Source organism: Hemitrygon akajei, chromosome 6 (genome assembly GCF_048418815.1).
Source record: "Hemitrygon akajei chromosome 6, sHemAka1.3, whole genome shotgun sequence".
NCBI lineage: Eukaryota > Metazoa > Chordata > Chondrichthyes > Myliobatiformes > Dasyatidae > Hemitrygon > Hemitrygon akajei.
The window spans coordinates 44439381-44459049 of record NC_133129.1 but is presented as its reverse complement, the minus strand read 5'-3'; the positions used below and the strand labels follow the sequence as shown (position 1 = coordinate 44459049).

General features: G+C 41.6%; 1 protein-coding gene across 5 annotated transcripts in view; it reads right to left on the bottom strand.

Annotated features, from left to right (window-relative positions):
• Nucleotides 1–1046: 1046 nt before the first annotated feature.
• Nucleotides 1047–19669, bottom strand: part of poc5 (POC5 centriolar protein homolog (Chlamydomonas)) — a 123700-nt gene continuing 105077 nt past the window's right edge. For all 5 annotated transcript variants that reach the window (XM_073048267.1, XM_073048271.1, XM_073048270.1 and 2 more), the window contains 2 exons: nt 8833–9003; nt 1047–2622 (listed from right to left, as the gene is read on the bottom strand). In XM_073048267.1, coding sequence (XP_072904368.1) covers nt 2497–2622; nt 8833–9003 — 297 coding nt within the window. In that variant the 3' untranslated portion in view covers nt 1047–2496. The remainder of the gene's footprint in view (nt 2623–8832; nt 9004–19669) is intronic.

Below are 19669 nucleotides of genomic sequence, written 5' to 3'. Positions count from 1 at the left end.
ACAAACATCTGCCCCACTGGTTCATTGCTCAGGGTAATCACACAGCATCCAATGGAATCAATCCCGAATGTAGCCCCTACAATTGTAACACTCGCTTCAACTAGCAGCTTAATATAGGGGATGAACTCCTGCCCAGTCAAATTTAAGAAATCTTGTTTGGGTGGAGGCTGCGCGATATGTTCCCAGTTACAAATCAGTACCCCAAAATAACAAACAGTACACAATATGTGATTAAACGATTAAGCTTTATAACTCTTACTTTTGTCTATATGGCTAGTAGAGAAACAAAATATAAAAGAAAAAGGGCCCAAATCATAAGATTTAATAATAAACAGTCTGTGCACAAAGTTGCAGCTCACACAGTTCAGTTGTCCTTCTTCCACCATCAGTCTCCTCAAAGCGGCACTGACCTTTGGACCCCCGCTCCAAGTCCACCCTGTCTGGTGGTCTACCAAATCTCTCCATTCACGTCTTCTCTCATTTCTCTCTCCCCACCTCTGACAAAAGCCCATGAAATCAACTGCTTCCAGAATCACAAGACACAGCAACAATCTCTTATTGGCTAACATGCATCCTGTTATCTCCCGCCATAACCCAAACATTGCTGCTACAGAGAAACTGTTACCTCAGCAGTGAACATTACGAAGAAGCCATTACATTAGCAGTGAAACCTACTACCAAGATTTTTATGATGCTGGTCATCATACATTGAAGTCACACACAAGTTTGCTTTTGATTATAGTGTTCTTTTTCCAGAACTCATTTTGACCATACATCCATCAGATCACAGCAACATGCCTGTAATTAATCCATGTATGGATGATGAAACATAGAGCATAAGTTTTAAGAGACTAGTTACTTATATATTCTCACTAGTTGGATAAAACTTATTTGATTTGATTCCTATGTGTTTCTATGCTTCTGCTAAAGTACACAGCAATAATTGTTAAAATACACTGTATGCAATATTTTTAGCAGTTGTTACATTCTTCATTTGTGCAATAAAATTCCCAAGGAAAAATAAAATAATTGAGAATACCTTGTAATACTGTTAGGAGAAAATTTAATATAGAAGTTTAAAATAAGAATCCTATACACACACAGAAATCATTTACTCTTTTAAAGTCAAGCTTTGTGCTCATATCGTTCAAAATCATTACAGTTCAATGGGAATAAACTAAAACTTGAACTTTAAGTCATAAATATATTTAACAAAAAACTTTAATTATGAAAATAATAAGCTAAATTTCTATGTATTTAAAACATGATAATAATAAGTGTCTTGAAATACAAGCTCAGAACAATTTTTGCTCTGAACATTTTGTTACTCTTAATACAGTTATGGCCAAGCCATGGAAACCTCTCCTGTAACAGCAAACCCATCATTTTTACCTTCTTACAGCATAGGACAAAATGGAAACTAATAATTCAAAATCCTCAATTTCAAATTCACTCTTCTCAACTTACACAGACCGTATAGATTGTATACAATTGTTCTGCTAACTTGTTCCACTTAAAGCATCAAGGAAATGTATACTCAGTGAATTTCAGTTAACAAGGACAATGACAAATAAAAATTACTTGGGCTACACCTCTCATATTTAGCCATCTTTTCCTCTATTCCATAAAATTAATGACTACAATGCCTCAAAAATAATATACAAACAGGTGTTCATAAAAGCATTGTTATAAACTCCATTTACGTGGTAATGTCGCATTGTAAAAGCAGCGAGACAGCTCATCCATGTAACAAAAGAGGTCGACTTTTAGACAATAGATTAGTTTAGAAGGGGAACCAAGTAAGAGGAAATGAGAATTATTAGTTAAAAACAATATTTGTTTTAGCATTACATTTTGGTTAAAATAAGGTATTACAATAAAAAGTGTCTTAATATCCAAACAGTCTGTATTTTAATTATTTGTAAAATAATGGTAGAAGCAGAATAAACTAGAGGACACGTACTTGTCCAATTGCCAATGGGAGTTTCATCTCTTTAAGCAAGATGAGGATTTTAAGATTGGATTTTATTTTCAAAATCAAATCTCACAGTTGAGAAAGCCATGTACTGCATCCAGTCGCATACCCGAGTGCACTCTTATGGAAAATTAATCAAACTCATTATCAGCATTATGAAAATTCTAAGCACAGCGTCTTCACACAAATCATGCTTAGAAAGATCTTTCACCAATAGGCTAAAACACAAGTCATTTTTAAGTTCTCTCCAGTCAATTCATTAAATTTTACAGCATTTAAAAATCACTCATCCATCATAGCTTAAGAACCACTCTGTATAAACCTCATTTTTTTTGTTAAACTGGGAATATGCAATCACACACTTACAATTGTGCCTGTGGATTAATTCATTAATAATTGAATAATACTGGTAGTTCCCAATTACAAGTCCTCAGTCTTCGGTTGTAACACAACCATGTTTCATCAGTTTCCATGAGGTACCTTGTATGTATTTCAGGTAGCTGCTGACAGTGGTGAGGCAATCAGTCTACAACCTTTATTGACTGGATGCCACAGCTGACTGTGGACGATTTTGCATTCCCCCCGGTGGCTGACTGGAGTTGACTTGATCGAGGATATTTGGCTGCAGTCGCTTGGCCAATGGTTTGCTGGAAGATAAAGAATAAGTGAACAGCATTCTAGTACATGGTCCTCAGATCAATGATTTGGGGGGGGGGGGGTTGTAAAATAAGATTGCTATACATTCTTCAATTTTTAAAATAAAAAACCTCACATTTTTCTACAAGATATAAAGTTTTGTCAACCTTGATTTTATCTTGCACTGAAATTTATTTTTCATGATTACACTTCAAAATCTCATAAGTATTTCAATTACAGAGGAAGCTAATCATTTATCAATGTAGAGCAACCTCCCTCTTGCTGGTTCTTTACAGATTTACGCATGTTTGAATGAGGTACTTCATCTGAACATTATGGTTAACATTTCTAGAAGTTATCATCATTCTATTTTGCGCTGCTAATAGATCATACAAATATTAGAAAATTATTTTGGCTGGCAGCTAACAAAAACATAAGATGTTAAACAGCAAGCAGTTTTAAAGATGTCATAAACAGAAATATGCCTCAGAAATGTTACTAACTTAATTTACAAGCATTTGTGCCACCATTTTTAATATATTAATCAGTTTGCTCACATAATATTACACTGTAATTCATTAAAATGAGGACTTTCAACCTTGATTTTTATTTGAGTTTTTTTTATTCCATGGGACTATTGTATTTCTGTTATGAATAAACAAAATCTAAAAATTAATTCATGATAAAATCTCAATGTGCAGAGTTTACAGGTTAATTCAAACAGAAGATTAACACTGAGTCACAAAAAGACTGCAGTTGTCCTTCAGGGAACCTGCAGAGCTCAATTCTGCAGTTCAATGCAGTGGAAAAAAACGATTAACATTCTGTAGGCTGTTATCATTTTATGATGATCTGAGAGGCCCCGTATTATATGCTGCATATTCTTATGTATTGCTATGCATGCAAGGTCAAGGGCTAATGGAAAAAAGAGCAGGATAGTCTGTGGTGAGGAATTTTCATTTACTTATACACTTCAACAGCATTTGAAGTAGGTTTTTGAATAATTGCATCAGAATACATTTGGCCTTTTCACATGAAAGGTTAGAATCAAATGATTCTAAAAAAAAAATCATAGAGCAAGGTCAAAGAACAATATAGCACAGATGCAAGCTCTTCGGCTCAACAAATTCATGCAAATGATGGTGCCCACCCAGCTAATTGCAGTTTCTGTGTTTGACCCATTTCCCTCCAAGCATATCCATGTGCTTCTTAAATGATACTATTGTACCTGCCTCAACCACTTCTTCTGGCAGCTCATTGCATATACTGACTGTAGAAAGCTTGCTCCTCTCACCCTCTAGTTTTGGTCTCCCCTATCCCGAGGGGAAGGCTGTTACTATTCACCTTACATACGCCTTAATTTTAAACATTTCCATAGGGTAGCCCCTCAGAGTCCAAAGTATATTTATTATCAAAGTAAGTATACATTATACAATTTTGAGATTGTCTCCCTACAGGTAGCCACAAAACAAAGAAATACAAAAGAACCCATTAAAAAGACAAAATACCCAATGTGCTGAGAGAGAAAATAATACAAATTTTGCAAATAATAGAAGTAAGCAAATAGCACTTAGATCAAAAGTGAGTCCTTAGACACAAAGCTTGGAACAGCTTCAGTTCAGTGCAGAGACAAGCAAACATTGTGTAGCCCACAGACATGAACGCTAGAACTACGAGAGCAAGCCACGGCCTTAACCTCAGTTCAGCACAGAGCAGAGTAAAATGTTGTAGAGTCCACAGACACGGAGCCTGTAGCCTCAGTGCAGCACAGAGCAGAGCAAATAGAACCGTACAGTGTAGAACAGGCCCTTCGGCCCACAATGTTGTGCCAAACCAATTAAATTAGTAATCAAATAGCCAACTAATCTCTTCTGCCCGCAGTATGGAAGCAACAAGTAGATTCCTGGTCAAGACTGTTCACTCTTTCCTTTGTTGTTTCCTGTTTCTCCTATATTAGTCCCATCCAATATAATATATATTGGAATCACTGATCTAAACTCTGCTATGGGAATGGATTCACACTCACCTGCCTGCACTGGATTGAGACCTGGGTACCTCAAAACCTCATCTCATTACTATTTTCTAGCTGAGGTGGATTCACATATACAGCCAATGAAGCTATTTAATGTCGCAGAATAACAAGCAGAACAGGCCCGACCCTCGCCTCTGGTGTTGACATCCTGCCTTTTCAATCCATCACTGGTTTGGCGAAGCGCAGAAACAAATATCACTGTGATGATTGTACGCTCTAGTATCAATTGTTTGGTGACAATAAAGTAAGTAGGTAAATTGTCCAAACACTGGGTTGTTCCTCACTCTTAGACCCAGGCCCTATTACATTGATACACTCTGGGCCTGGGCTCCGCCGCCATGTTTCGGCCCGTACCCAATCTTTCCAAATCAGCCCGGCGCTTAGTTCAATCAGACTTCACTCTTGGTTTAGGGGCTTCGGTTTAGCTACAGCTTTCTTATAACTGGTGGCTGATAGGCTGAAGGCAAAGATCGGGGAAGCTTATGAGAGACAAGAGACTGCAGATGCTGCAGTCTGGAGCAAAAAAATGAGCAGATGGAAGAACTCAGTAGGTCACGCAGCACAGCTGAAGTGGTCTGTTTCAGCTTATCTGGATCGAACAATAGAGGAGAGATAGCCAGTGTGAGGGGGGGTGAAGGAGTGGGACAAGACCTGGCAAGAGATGGATGGTTCCAAGAGCAGATAGTCATGTGGGGGAGGGAATAAGAGAAGAAGCTGGAAGAAGATAGGTGGAGCAATAGGCCGCAGATGATGGAATATGAAAAGAGAAAACCACAAATAAGGGAGGTAGATGGGAACAGTGCTGGAGAAGGAACTTGGTGGAAGGTGCGTGACTGTGATGGGCAGATGACATAGCTGGAGGAAGGGAATGACAGTGGTAAATTAGGAGCTGAAGGGTGTGGGCAGATGTCCAGAATCAGGTTTATTATCACTGACATATGTCATGAAATTTGTTGTTTTGCAGCAGGACAGTGCAAGACATGAAAATTACTACAACTTAAAAATAAATGAATAGTGCAAAAGACAAAAAAGGACGCAGTGTTCATGAACCCTTCAGAAATCTCATAGCAGAGGTATTCAGGCTCTTGTACTTTCTCTCCAATAGTAGCAATACGGAGGCCAATGTCATGCGTTCAATGTCATGCATTGGGGTTGTAGAACACCAAGGTAGAACATGATGTGCAGTTCTTCTAATTTGTGTTGGGACTCACTTGAGAAGGAGAAAAGGCAGAGGATAGACAGGCTGGTGTGGGAAAGGAAAGGGAAATTAAATGGCACGCAACCGAGAGTTCAGGGTGGCCATTCCAGAAAAGTGTAGGTGCTCAGCAAAACAGTTACCTAATCTGCAATATGGTCTCACTGTACAGGAAGCCACATAGACAGCACCAAATACAACAGACAAATTTGCTGGAGGTACATGTGAATATGTCTCATCTGGATGGGCTCTTATGTCCCTTAATGCATGCAAGGAGGAGACTTACACAAGGTATTACACCTCCTATAGGTGCAGAGAGAAAAGGGAAAGTATAAGGGATGAAAGAAACAGGTCACAGAAAGTGGTTCCTGCAGAATGGGACAGAGGGGAAGATGTGACTAGTAGTGAGATCACATTGTTCCAGATAGAAATGCTGAAAAATGATATGTTGCATCGGGAGAAACAGCATCTCATAACTACACCTGGTGTTGTCTACAACCAGACATATGAACAACAAATTCTCCAGCTTCCAGTAAATTGCTCCTCCTTTGCCCCCTTTCCCCTCTTTTTGATCTACCCTGTACTTCTTCCTACCCTCAGCCTGGTTTCTTTCCCTTCTTCCACCCTCTATGTGCACATCACTAACACACTCCTTCCACAGGCTCTTCCCCTCTCATTCTTGGTGGCATGTGCTTTTAGGCTTTTGAATCTTCTGCCCAATATTTCTTTCCAGTACCTGCGGTCTCTTGTGCTTCAGAATTATATCCCTGTTCAGTCTGAGGGGAGGCAGATTGAGAACAGAAATGCAAGAAATAGAAAAGATGAAGGCAAAGGCCTCATGGGATGGAGGAAGAGGCATTTTCTGAAGGACAGTATCGCAGATGTCCTGGAGTAAAAAGCCTTGAAAACAGATGTAGCAGTGAGAGAGCGGCTGAGAGGGGATGGTATCCTTGCAAGGTGGGAGATGTAGTCTAGGCATCTGTGGGTATCAGTGGGTTTGTAGTAAATGTGTTTCCCGAAGTGGAGACAGATTAAAAGAAATGTATTAGAAATAATAGTGAATGGCGACAGGATGGAAGTTAGCAGTGAATTAGTAGTGAAAACTTAGGTCTGACCCAGAGGAGAGTAGATGAAGGATCGGTAGGAAATAGAAGGAATATAACTCCGTACTCTTAATTATGATGGAGGGGAAGCCATGGTTCACATTATGGATATATGCATAGTCTCACCATTGCAAATATGATGGAGATAGGAGAAATTAGGCTTATAATTGATATGTCACTAGCACATCCCTCAAGGTGGAGACAGAGAGCCAGACAGACCCAGAAAGCAGAGGAAAGAGTTAGAAATGGACATTATAAAAGTGACAGCAGGGTGGAAATTAGCAATTAAAGTAATAAAATTTGAGCTCTACACTAGTGCAGGAAGCAGCCCCAATGCATTCAGTACATAAGAGAGAGAGTTAAGGGAGAGATCCCCAAGTAGAATCAAAATAAAAGCATCCCCACCAGATCAGATGTTGCTATTGCCACTTGCATGAGCCCAACTTATGCCTTTTTGTGGCATCTGTGGAACTGAGGTTTGCAAGAAGATAACTTTCTCATGAGACCATACATTGGACACGTGACTGTAAATACAATGGATGTGTTATCTGCGTGACTGTGACTGTCCCAATGGACGGGTGTTGTCAGTGTCACTGTGACTTTCCCAATGGACAAGTGTTGTCTGACTACCCATAAATGCCTTAATGGACCGGTGTTGTATGTGTTACTTGGTGTCTGGGATTGCTCCAATGCACAAGTGTTGTATGTGTGAGTGTAATTGCCCAATGGATAAGTGTTGTCTGTGAGACTGACTGTCCCATGGACAAGAATTGTCTATGTGATTGTGCCAATGGACAATTGTTCTCTGTGAGATTGTGATTGTTTCAATGGATAAGTATTGAACACTTAAGTGTAGTTGCCTCAATGGACAAGTGTTGTACGTGTGAGTGTGATTGTCCCAACAGGTAAGTTGATAGAACCGGTAGGATAGAGCTGAGGATGAGTCAGTAAGTTTCCAAGTAGATGATGGATGTAACATGCACATAATGAAGGACAAGCCAACGATTGGATACAAATATCAGAGGTAGTTTTTTCACAAAGAGTCTGGTGGGTGTGTGGAATGCACTGCCAGCGAAGGTGGTAGAGGCAGATAGAATAGGGTCTTTAAGAGACTCTTAGATAGGTACAGGGAGCTTAGAAAAATAGAGGGCTATGCAGCTGGGAAATTCTAGGCAGCTTCTAGAGTAGGTTACATGGTCAGCACAACATTGTGGGCTGAAGGGCCTGTAATGTGCTGTAGGTTTTCTATGTTTTATGTTTTCTATAACCAGGCCATTTGACCCATTGAGTCTGCGCCACCAAGTGAGGTCATTGATTAAAAACAAACAAAAAAATTACTGACAAAAGCTCTATCGAAGATGAAGAAAAAGTTTCATTATTAAGAACACAAACGGTCTATGTAAAAATAGCTAAATATGTAAGATGTTTGAGGAACTTCTAAGATTATGGATAAAAAGACAGGATAAGGGCTGAAGCAACAATATAATTTCAAAGAGCTTGTACAATCATACTGCTTTGAATCATCCTCTGTATGATTTTATAATTCTAATGAATAAAATCCCTAACACATTGGACTTTTCTTTTGAGGAACCATAGGCCATTATTCTGTGCCATAAGTGATATAAATATTTTTATTCTCCTTGTGGATCCCCGACACTATTAGTGCTCTGTCCAATGCAGGACTTTGAGGAAAGATGCCCAATGTGTTAGAAATAATTTCAACAGTCAATAAATTCAAAAGCAACATACTCAATCACTCTAAAATAACAGGTATTGCATCAATTTTTCTGGACAAAATGCTTTCAAGTTTCATTGATATAGTACAAGTCTACTGGACTGAAGTAGATATCTAATTTCACAGCATCTAAAGCAGTTAATTTTACTTTATTACCTGTGTAACTGGATGATGCCTTTCCACACAGATTGTAGTCATTGGTGGAGACACTCCCTGGCTGGATCCACCTTTAAACCCTCTTGCGGATGGGTCATGTTGCCCTGTCAGACGTGCCACTATGGTTTTTCCAGCTTTTTGCTGTACAGAGCTTGTACATTTGGTCACAGGCTAAACATGGAACAAAAGAGTCAAGGTTAAAAAAACTAAATCACACCACTATTCTATTCAGAGTAAGAACAAGTTGGTAAAATGCGAACTTTTTAAATAATTCTTCCTGATCACTGAGAGTTTCTTTTAATAACAACCCTTCTGGCATAGCATGCTGCACTGAAAGGTCTCCTACCACAATTTATAATTGTGATCACTCATAACCCAATTCTCATAAAAAGAACAACAAAGGGTATGTGACACAAGTACAAGATAAATACTTCAGTCTTCATTAGGATCCAAAGATGCCTCTGGATAGATTGTGAAACCACCCTCCCCCCACCCCACACTGTCACATCAACCCACTTAACCATATAACAATTACAGCACAGAAACAGGCCATCTTGGCCCTTCTAGTCCGTGCTGAACGCTTACTCTCACCCAGTCCCACCTACTTGCACTCAGCCCATAACCCTCCATTCCTTTCCTGTCCATATACCTATCCAATTTTTTTTTAAATGAGAAAATCGAACCTGCCTCTACCACTTCTACTGGAAACTCACTCCACATAGCTACCACTCTCTGAGTAGAGTTCCCCCTCATGTTACCTTGAAACTTTTGCCCCTTAACTCTCAACTCATGTCCTCTTGTTTGAAACTCCCCTACTCTCAATGGAAAAAGACTATCCACAACTCTATCTATCCCCCTCATAATTTTAAATACCTCTATCAAGTCTCCCCTCAACCTTCTACGCTCCAAAGAATAAAGACCTAACTTGTTCAACCTTTCTTTGTAACTTAGGTGCTGAAACCCAGGTAACATTCTGGTAAATCTCCTCTGTACTCTCTCTAATTTGTTGACATCTTTCCTATAACTTGGTGACCAGAACTGTACACAATACTCCAAATTTGCCTCACCAATGCCTTGTACAATTTTAACGTTACATCCCAACTCCTAAATTCAATGCTCTGATTTATAAAGGCCAGCATACCAAAAGCTTTCTTCACCAGCCTATCCACATGAGATTCCACCTTCAGGGAACTATGCACCATTATTCCTAGATCACTCTGTTCTACTGCATTCTTCAAAGCCCTACCATTTACCATGTATGTCCTATTTTGATTACTCCTACCGAAATGTAGCACCTCACACTTATTAACATTAAACTCCATCTGCCATCTTTCCACCCACTCTTTTAACTGGCCTAAATCTCTCTACAAGCTTTGAAAACCTCCATCATCCACAACCCCACCTACCTTAGTATCATCTGCATACTCACTAATCCAACTTACCACCCCATCATCCAGATCATTAATGTATATGACCAACAACATTGGACCCAGTACAGATCCAAGGCACACCACTAGTCACCGGCCTCCAACCTGACAAACAGTTATCCACCACTACTCTCTGGCATCTCCTATCCATCCACTTTTGAATCCATTTTACTACTTCAATATTAATACCTAACGAATGAACCTTCCTAACTAACCTTCTGTGCGGAACCTTGTCAAAGGCCTTACTGAAGTCCATACAGACAACATCCATAGCTTTACCCTCGTCAACTTTCCTCGTAACCTCTTCAAAAAATTCAATAAGATTTGTCAAACATGACCTTCCACACACAAATCCATGTTGATTGCTCCTAATCAGACCCTGTCTATCCAGATAATGATATATACCATCTCTAAGAATACTTTCCATTAATTTACCCACCACTGACGTCAAACTTACAGGCCAATAATTGCTAGGTTTACTCTTAGAACCCTTTTTAAACAATGGAACCACATGAGCAATACGCCAATCTTCTGGCACCATCCCCGTTTCTAATGACATTTGAAATATTTCTGTCAGAGCCCCTGCTATTTCTACACAAACTTCCCTCAAGGTCCTAGGGAATATCCTGTCAGGACCCGGAGACTTATCCATTTTTATATTCTTTAAAAGCTCTAGTACTTCCTCTTCTTTAATCATCATAGTTTCCATAACTACCCTACTTGTTTCCCTTACCTTATACAATTCAATATCCTTCTCCTTAGTGAATACCGATGAAAAGAAATTGTTCAAAATCTCCACTCTCTCTTTTGGCTCCACACATAGCTGTCCACTCTGATTCTCTAAGGGACCAATTTTATCCCTCACTATCCTTTTGCTATTAATCCCTGGTCCGAGTATTCCATTGCAACTTACATCTGTCTATACCTACAAGACAAGACAAACTTAGCTGATTTACTTGCAATGCTAGTGTTGCATGGGCTTAACAAAGGTGTTTTTCTCTTTTTTATAATCTCAAGACAAAACTGGACTTTCAATGAGCTGCTTGTTAGCAGAAGAGCTGGATTTGGTGCAGACTGCATTGCTGCCTGATATAGGAAGGCATTGGAATTGGTATGCAGAGGTGACCTGCAGTGTAATGGCAGGTGATTGTCTTGGATGTTTCTCTTGCAACTGCAAAACCCTGTTGGGTACTGATAATGTAATATGCAGTAGGTCATTTCCCTTGTTTGCTGGCGCGACAGAGGGGATGATCTGGTGAAACCACTAATGATAGGAGGGAACTTATTAATGAGGATGTGAGTAAGGTACTAAATGAATACTTTGCATCACCATTCATCAAGGTGAAGAACAGAGGATAGCAAGACACGTGTGGGGCATGCTAATGTTCTAGGACATTTTGAGTTCAAGCTAATGTTGCTGCTATGTCTTTTGAAGAGCATCAAGATAAAAGTCCCTGTGAGGCCCAGGAATTTATCCCAGGGTTATTAAAAGAGACAGAGAGGAGATTGATGGGGTCTTCACGTGATCTTTGTATTCTTTCCTGGAGGACTTATTGTGGAATAGCCAAAGCTGTTCATTCGTTCAAAAAAATAAATAGGAATGATTCAGTAAATGGTAAGCCAGTTAGCCTCACAAAAGTTGTAAGGAAGCTTTGAGAGGACTTCTATGATGGAAATTATGCACGTGGCTTCATTAGGGACAGTAAGCATGGCTTTGTGCAGACAGGTTCTGTTTTATAATCTTAACTGAGTTCCATTTTGAGGCAATGAAGATGACTGAGGAGGGGAGGGCAGTGGATTTTAGTTAAGGCATTTGACAAAGTCTGTCATGGTAGGCTGATCTAGAAGACTAACATGCATGTGATCCTTGTTCAATTGATATTTTGTACTCAGAACTGGATTCCCAGAGGGTGGTGGTGAAACTATGTTCTTCTGGTTGGAAGTCCATGAGCAATGGTTTTTCTCAGAAATCAATGCTGTCCCTCTGGTTTTATGACTTGGATGAAAATATAAATGGGTTTATAAGCTAGTTTGCAAATGACACAGATTGGTGGAATTATGGACAGTATAAAGAGTTATTACAGCATAACATAGATCAGTTACAGATATTTGTAAAGAAATATCAAATGGAGTTTAAAATCCAAACAAATGTGAGCTGTTATGCTTTGGGAGGTTGAACTCAAGGGGAAAGTATGCTGTTAATGGCAGGATCCTTCACAGTATTGGTACAGTGGGATTTTGGGGTCGAAGTCCATAGGTCCTCGAAAACGGTCACACCACTAGATGGGATGGTAAAGATGGCGTATGACCTACTTGCCTTTGTTGGTCAGGGCACTGAGTACAAGTGTAAAGGAGTCATGTTGCAGTTAGCTTAGTTAGGACACAGTGAAGGGTCTCAGCCTGTAATCTTGACTGTACTCTTTTCCATTGATGCTGCTTTCCCTGCTGAGTTCCTCCAGCATTTTGTGTGTGTTAGTTTAATTTGACATTATGTTCAGCACGGACACCATGAGCTGAAGATCCTTTTACTGTGCAATCCTGTTCTGTGGTCTAAGAAAACTTAGTTGATTCTCCTCAAAATAAACAGAAGGTCTCAAAATGCAAGTAACAGTGCTGCAGAAGTAGTGTTGATGATGCACAGCTCCAGTAATCCAGGTGATATTTGTGTGGAATTTGCATGCTCTGCCTTTGACTGCAAGAGTTTCCTGCAAGTACTTCCGTTTCCACCCACACCTCAAAGGTGACTGGTGGCTAAGTGGCTGCTGCAAATCACCTCTAGTGTAGGTAGATGGCAGGAGAATCAGGAGAGTTGATGAGTACATGAGATTACAGGGAATAAAATGAGGTTATGGCACGACATAGGGAATGCCCTGAGTTGGCATAGAGCTGTAATGAAATGGGAAATCAAAGAGGGGCAGGATATGGCGAATCGTAAGGCATTAAGGAATGTTGGTTCCAAGGTTGACATAGCCGGAGGTGGTAATGAGGATAAGCTCTCACTACCTATAAAGTGCTTCCACATGGCTTGCATCTCAAATAGCCTCTGTCAACCAAGCCCAGCTCCCGGCCTTCACGTGGCAGAACTGTTCCTACCAACAGGAGAAGGGGCAAAGGCGGGTCTCTGGCGCCTCAAAACCAGATGCTTCGGGCAGGTGGGGCTCGTTAGTCCTGGTCGACTGCCCACCTAGGAGAAGGAAAACTGATTTCAAAACCTCCGCTGCCTTGCGGCCACACCCAATCATGGGAAAGGCTATGGGAGTAAACCCTGAGAAGAAATCCAGAGCCAGAGTTCCGTAGGTGGTCAATAGGGAGGACTTCATCAATCTATTGTCCGGCAACTCCTGCAGCCAAAGAGGCCACCTTGTGTAACGATCTTCGTGCCAGTGGATCCTGACCTCCGAGGCCGAGGGAGTGGGACTGTCTCTGTGCTAAGGCTTTTTCACTATATCTTTCACGCACAAGTCCTTGTGTTGTGTATCTTCGTCTTCTTTCTCTTTTCAAAAGTCAAACGGCGATGGGAGAGCAGCGAACCAACAGGTGGAGGTGACCAGAGTTGCAGTTGCAAACCTGCACGTCGGCGGCCCTTGTACAGATGGTCGTTGTCCTCTGAACCCAGGGCAGTAGGGGAGTTGGGCAGAATCCAGGGTGACTGGGCAGCCCTTTTTAGGACAGCGCTGCCCACCCTGTAATCAGGGAGGGGCCTAGAAAAGGTGGCCTAAACATTGCCTGCCCAAGATCATCTGGCCAGTTAACCGCAACTGACAGATCACCAAATCATTGCGGTTGAAATCAAAATCAAAAGAAAAAGATTCTCTGTCTAGGAGCATGGAACGTTCGCACCTTAATGGATAAGGAAAACACTGCAAGACCTGAAAGGAGAACAGCTCTCATTGGTAAAGAACTTGCTCGCTACAACATTGACATCACAGCGCTGAGCGAAACCAGGGTTGCAGATGAGGGATCCATCACTGAGCTTGCCAGTGGCTACGACTTCTTCTGGAGAGGAAGGGCGCAGGACGAAGACAGGATCCATGGAGTGGGCTTCGCCATAAGCAGTACCCTGATGAAACAGCTCCCCAACCTGCCTGTTGGCATCAGCAAAAGATTGATGAAGCTACGTCTGCCCCTCAGCCAAAATCGACATGCAACTATTATTAGTGCCTATGTCCCCACCCTGACCAGCCCTACTGAAACCATAGAGCAGTTTTACGCCGACCTTGACTCCATCCTGCGCTCAGTGCCGGCCAGTGATAAGCTGATCTTGCTGGGAGATTTTAATGCCTGAGTCGGCCAAGACCATGATCAGTGGAGTGGAGTGCTTGGCAGACACAGAGTCGGGAAGATGAACAGCAATGGCCTTCTGCTTCTCAGCAAATGTGAAGAGTATGACCTCACTATCACGAACACAGTGTTCAGAATGGCCAACAAATTCAAGACAACATGGATGCACCCTAGATCCAAACAATGGCATCTGATCGATTATGTCATTGTCCGTCAACGTGACATCCGAGACGTAGTCATCACACGAGCCATGCGAGGAGTTGAGTGTTGGATGGACCACAGACTCCTCCGCACCATCCTCAAGTTACACATCGTTCAATCTCACAAAAAGCGTCCAAAGGCAGTACGGCCATCCTTTAACACCTCCAAACTTCGGCACCCTCCGTGCCTACGCGAATTTCAAAATACTCAAACAGAAACTATCAACAAACCAGCCACTCACGGGTAACCCAATCCAGAGATGGAGCCACTTCAAAAATGCTATAACTGAAACGGCAAAATCAACCCTAGGCCGCAGAAAGCGCACCCACCAAGATTGGTTCAATGAGAATAGCACCATCATCGATGACCTACTCACCAAGAAGAACAAGGCATTCAAAGAATGACAGGATGACCCGAACTCCACCTGCAAAAAGGACAGATTCAAGTCCTATCAGGCACTCGCTCAAAGGGAAATCCGTATAATGTGCGACACATGGTGGAATAAGAAGGCGGATGAGGTTCAGCACTATGCTGACACAAACAACACCGAGCAGTTCTTCAACGCCATCAAGTCTGTCTTTGGTCCCTCAAAGTCAAGCATAGCTCCTCTGCTTTCTGCAGATGGATCCTCGCTTACCAAGGACAAAAAGGGCATCAACACCAGATGGAAGGAACACTTCAGTCAGCTCCTGAACCGCCCCTCCACTGTCGACCAGTCAGTACTCGGCCAGATACCCCACAGCCCAGTCCATGAGCACCTCAACAACCCCCCCCTCCCTGACTGAGGTCAGCACAGCCATCAACAGATGAGCTGTGGCAAAGCACCAGGCAAGGATGGCATTCCCACAGAACTGTTCAAAGCCCTCAACCAGGAGTCACTCGAAGCATTCCAGGATGTCCTGGTCAGTATCTGGGAAGAGGAAGTAATGCCACCCGACCTTCGGGATGCTGTAATAGTCGCCCTATACAAAAACAAAGGCCTGCGCACAGACTGTGGGAACTACCGGGGCGTCTCCCTACTTTCCACCGCCGGCAAAATCCTGGCTCGCATCATCCTCAATAGACTTATTTCAACAGTATCCGAAGGAAACCTCCCAGAATCGCAATGTGGCTTTCGGCCTAAACGTAGTACTGTGGATATGATCTTCTCTGTTAGACAAATGCAAGAGAAATGCCTGGAGCAGAACATGAACTTGTACTTTGTCTTCATTGATCTGACTGAAGTATTTGATACTGTCAACAGAGAAGCCTTGTGGATCATCCTCGGGAAACTTGGCTGCCCTCCAATGTTCATCAACCTCATACGCCTCTTCCATGACAACATGACTGGAGAGATTCTCTCAGCTGACGAACCTAGCAAGAAATTTGACATCTCCAACGGCGTTAAACAGGGCTGTGTGCTTGCACCAGTACTCTTCAACCTTTTCTTCACTCAAGTACTAATGCATGCCGTCAAAGACTTAAACCTGGGCACATATCAAATACAGCCTGGACGGGTCACTCTTTGACCTACGTCGCCTTGCAGCACATACAAAGACCCTCCAAAAGCTGTTTATAGAAGCACTCTTTGCAGATGACTGCGCACTCATGGCGCACCAAGAGGACCACCTACAAACAATGGTCAGCAGATTCTCCACCGCATCTAAATTGTTCGGCTTGACAATCAGCCTCGGTAAAACAGAGGTTCTCCTGCAGCCTGCACCTAACAGTGCCCCGCCACAGCCATGCACCACCATCGATGACACACAACTACGGAATGTTGACAATTTCAAGTACCTGGGGAGTACCATCTCCAGCGACAGTGCCCTTGATAAAGAAATCACATCAAGGATCCAGAAAGCAAGCCAGGCACTTGGAAGGCCCCGGGTCAAAGTTCTGCGGCATAAAGACATTCGCCTCTCCACTAAACTGAAGGTTTACAATGCTGTTGTGGTCTCATCACTTCTACAAAGTGTATATGGCTGTGAAACCTGGACACTGTATCGCAGACATGTCAAACAGCTTGAACAATTACACAATCGTGCTCTGCGATCAATCATGCGAATCCGCTGGCAAGACCGTATCTCCAACCTGACAGTCCTGGACCGAGCCAATTCCACAAGCATTGAAGCCAAGGTTTTGAAGGCTCAGCTCAGATGGACCGGCCACGTGATCCGCATGGATGAGTCCAGAATGCCGCGACAGTTGTTCTACGGAGAACTGGAGCAGGGCAACCGTGCCCAAGGTCGCCCAAGGAAGAGGTACAATGACAACCTCAAGTCAAACCTTAAGTGGGCCAAACTCCAGCCCCGTGATCTCGAACACACTGCTGCTGATCGATCCAAGTGGCGCAATCTATGCTCCAAGGCAGCAAACAACTTCCAAGCCAACTGGCGCATGCAGCGCCTCAAGGCGAGTCAAGAAAGACACAGGAAGGCGTCCGCTCCTGCCCCAACAGGCGGTGCTCCTTGCCCCAACTGCAACCGTATCTGCGCTTCGGACTTCAGCCTCAGAAGTCATATGCGTGCCCACAGACGTTGACTGCACAACACATTCGTCTTCCTCGGACTTCGAGAGACTACTAATGAATGTTGAGAAGCAGAGGAACCTTGGGGTTGAAAGTGGCAATACAGGGAGGAATATGTCCTATGACATGCAGACCAGTCAAGGCATGAATATAAAGTTGGGATATCACAATGCAACATTACAATTTCTAATTTAGACAGTACTTGTAGTACTGTGTGATGTCCTGGTTGCCATACAATAGGAAGGATGTTTTCAGACAGGAGATTACCAAGATATTGCTTGCACTGGACGGCTCTATTTAAGGAGAGATTTGAATAAGAATGAAGATATTGCAGTGATTTGATATGTTTTTTTGAAAGAGGCACAGATATGGTAGACAAAATACCCCACCCCACCTCATGGTAAATTAAGAGGGTAAAGGTTTAAGGAGAGAGGAACAAATATTAAAGGAGAAAATGAGAGGAAGGTTTTATTTTATTACACAAAATGTTTGATATTTGGATTACACTTGTCAGAGGTAGTGGAGAAATCAGATATCAATCACTATATGTAAAGAGACATACAGACAGGCACTTAAAAAGACAGAAGGGTATGGACCTAATGCAGCAAATAGGATTAATGTTCGTGGACAAAAAGGCTGGAATGAATATGGTGGGCAAAAGGGCTTGTTTGTGTACTACGGCTAACAAAGCTGAAAGTTTGTGGTTATTACTTATTGATTTAAAGAAACAAAAACCTCATTTACAACAAAAATAGACAGGTAAAATGAGACAGATTGTACCTAACTATCTTTAAGTAAGCCCTCCTCTCAAAATAGTAAAATTATGTTAAATCTGCATTGTTATTATGCAGAAAATAACATAATGCATTGTTAAGAAAATCTGCATTGTTCTTAAACTGCAACCTGACCAGATTTCTGGTCTTTATCGTATAAAAGTGATCAAAAAACCATTAGTAAAATTGCAAAAGAAATTTACAAGTATTATATCAGAATGGAGAGATTATAGACATCAGAAAAGAGACTTCTTTGGTAAAGAGAAAATGAAAACTATGTTCCATCCCTGGGATGTATATGGAAATAATAATGGAGAATCTCAAACTAGGGACTATAAATAAATTAATAAATTCCACAGTGAGATGTTTAACTAATTGGAATGCATTACACAAGTCCTTGAAGTGAAATAACGGCTTAACTGAGAAAGGATCCAGTGCTCTCCCTGAATAAATTCTTCTCGGGCTTCCAGCCGGGTACAAGTATCAATTATAACCAAAATTTTGTAGGCAAATTCTACCATCTTCTTCAGGGATAATGCCTGGGTGTGTCTAGTCCAGTGGTATTTGTACCCCCGTAGCCCATCCTTCCTGTTTGGTTAGTCCCCATCCAATCAGGTTTGCGCTTTCCCACCTCGTTTACAATTGAATTCCAGTTCTTACTTCGAGCGAGATCTTTGGCTTTGTTAAAATGCTTTTACTCTGGTTTTATTTCAATGGCTTCCTTTACCAAGCGGTCCCAAAAAGCCATTGGCGTAAGTCAATCCTTTGACCATTGCGAATAAAGTGTTCTGCTACCGCCGATTTCTCCAGGTAACCCAAACAGATACACCTCCTCTGCTTTTTGATACGGATTTCCACCGTGCATCCCATCTGGCCGATATACACTGCTCTGAAAAAATTAGCAGTAGCAGAACAGTACAGTCACAATGGCCACAAGATTGACTTCGGCACAAAACTACTGTGCTGTGCCAATGGCTTTTGAGACAATCTAGTAAAGGAAGTCATTGAAATAAAACTAGAAGAACTTTAAGATGAAGGTCTTGCTCTAAGAACTGGAATTTGATTGTAAATAAGGTGGGAAAGCAGAAACCTGATTGGTTAGTCCTCATCTAAACAGGTTTTCACTCTCCTACCTTATTTAAAATCTGGCCATAAGATTGACTTCGGCACAAAACTACTGTGCTGTACTAATGGCTTTTGAAACCGTTTGGCAAAGGAAGCTATTGAAATAAAACCAGAGGAAAAGAATTTTAACAAAGATGAAGGTCTTGCTCCAAGTAAGAACTGGAAATTAATCGTAAACAACGTGGGAGAGTGGAAACTTGATTGGATGAGGACTAACCAATCAGGTGGGACAGAATAAGAAGGTATAAATACCACTGGACTAGACATACCCAGGCAATATCCCTGAAGAAGATGGTAAAGTTGTTATTGAAACATCACTTATAATTGATACTAGTGTCTGGCTGGAAGCCCAAGAAGAATTTAAATGTTTTAAAATGGAAATTAAACAAAAGAGAGGCTAGAAAGGTGTTTTATGTAGCAAGGTAGACAGGATGGGAAGCAACCTGTATCAGTAAGATTAATTGGGCATTTGTACATTCTAATAATTATGTATTTGGCATTAAAGAATTCAGTTGACAACTTTG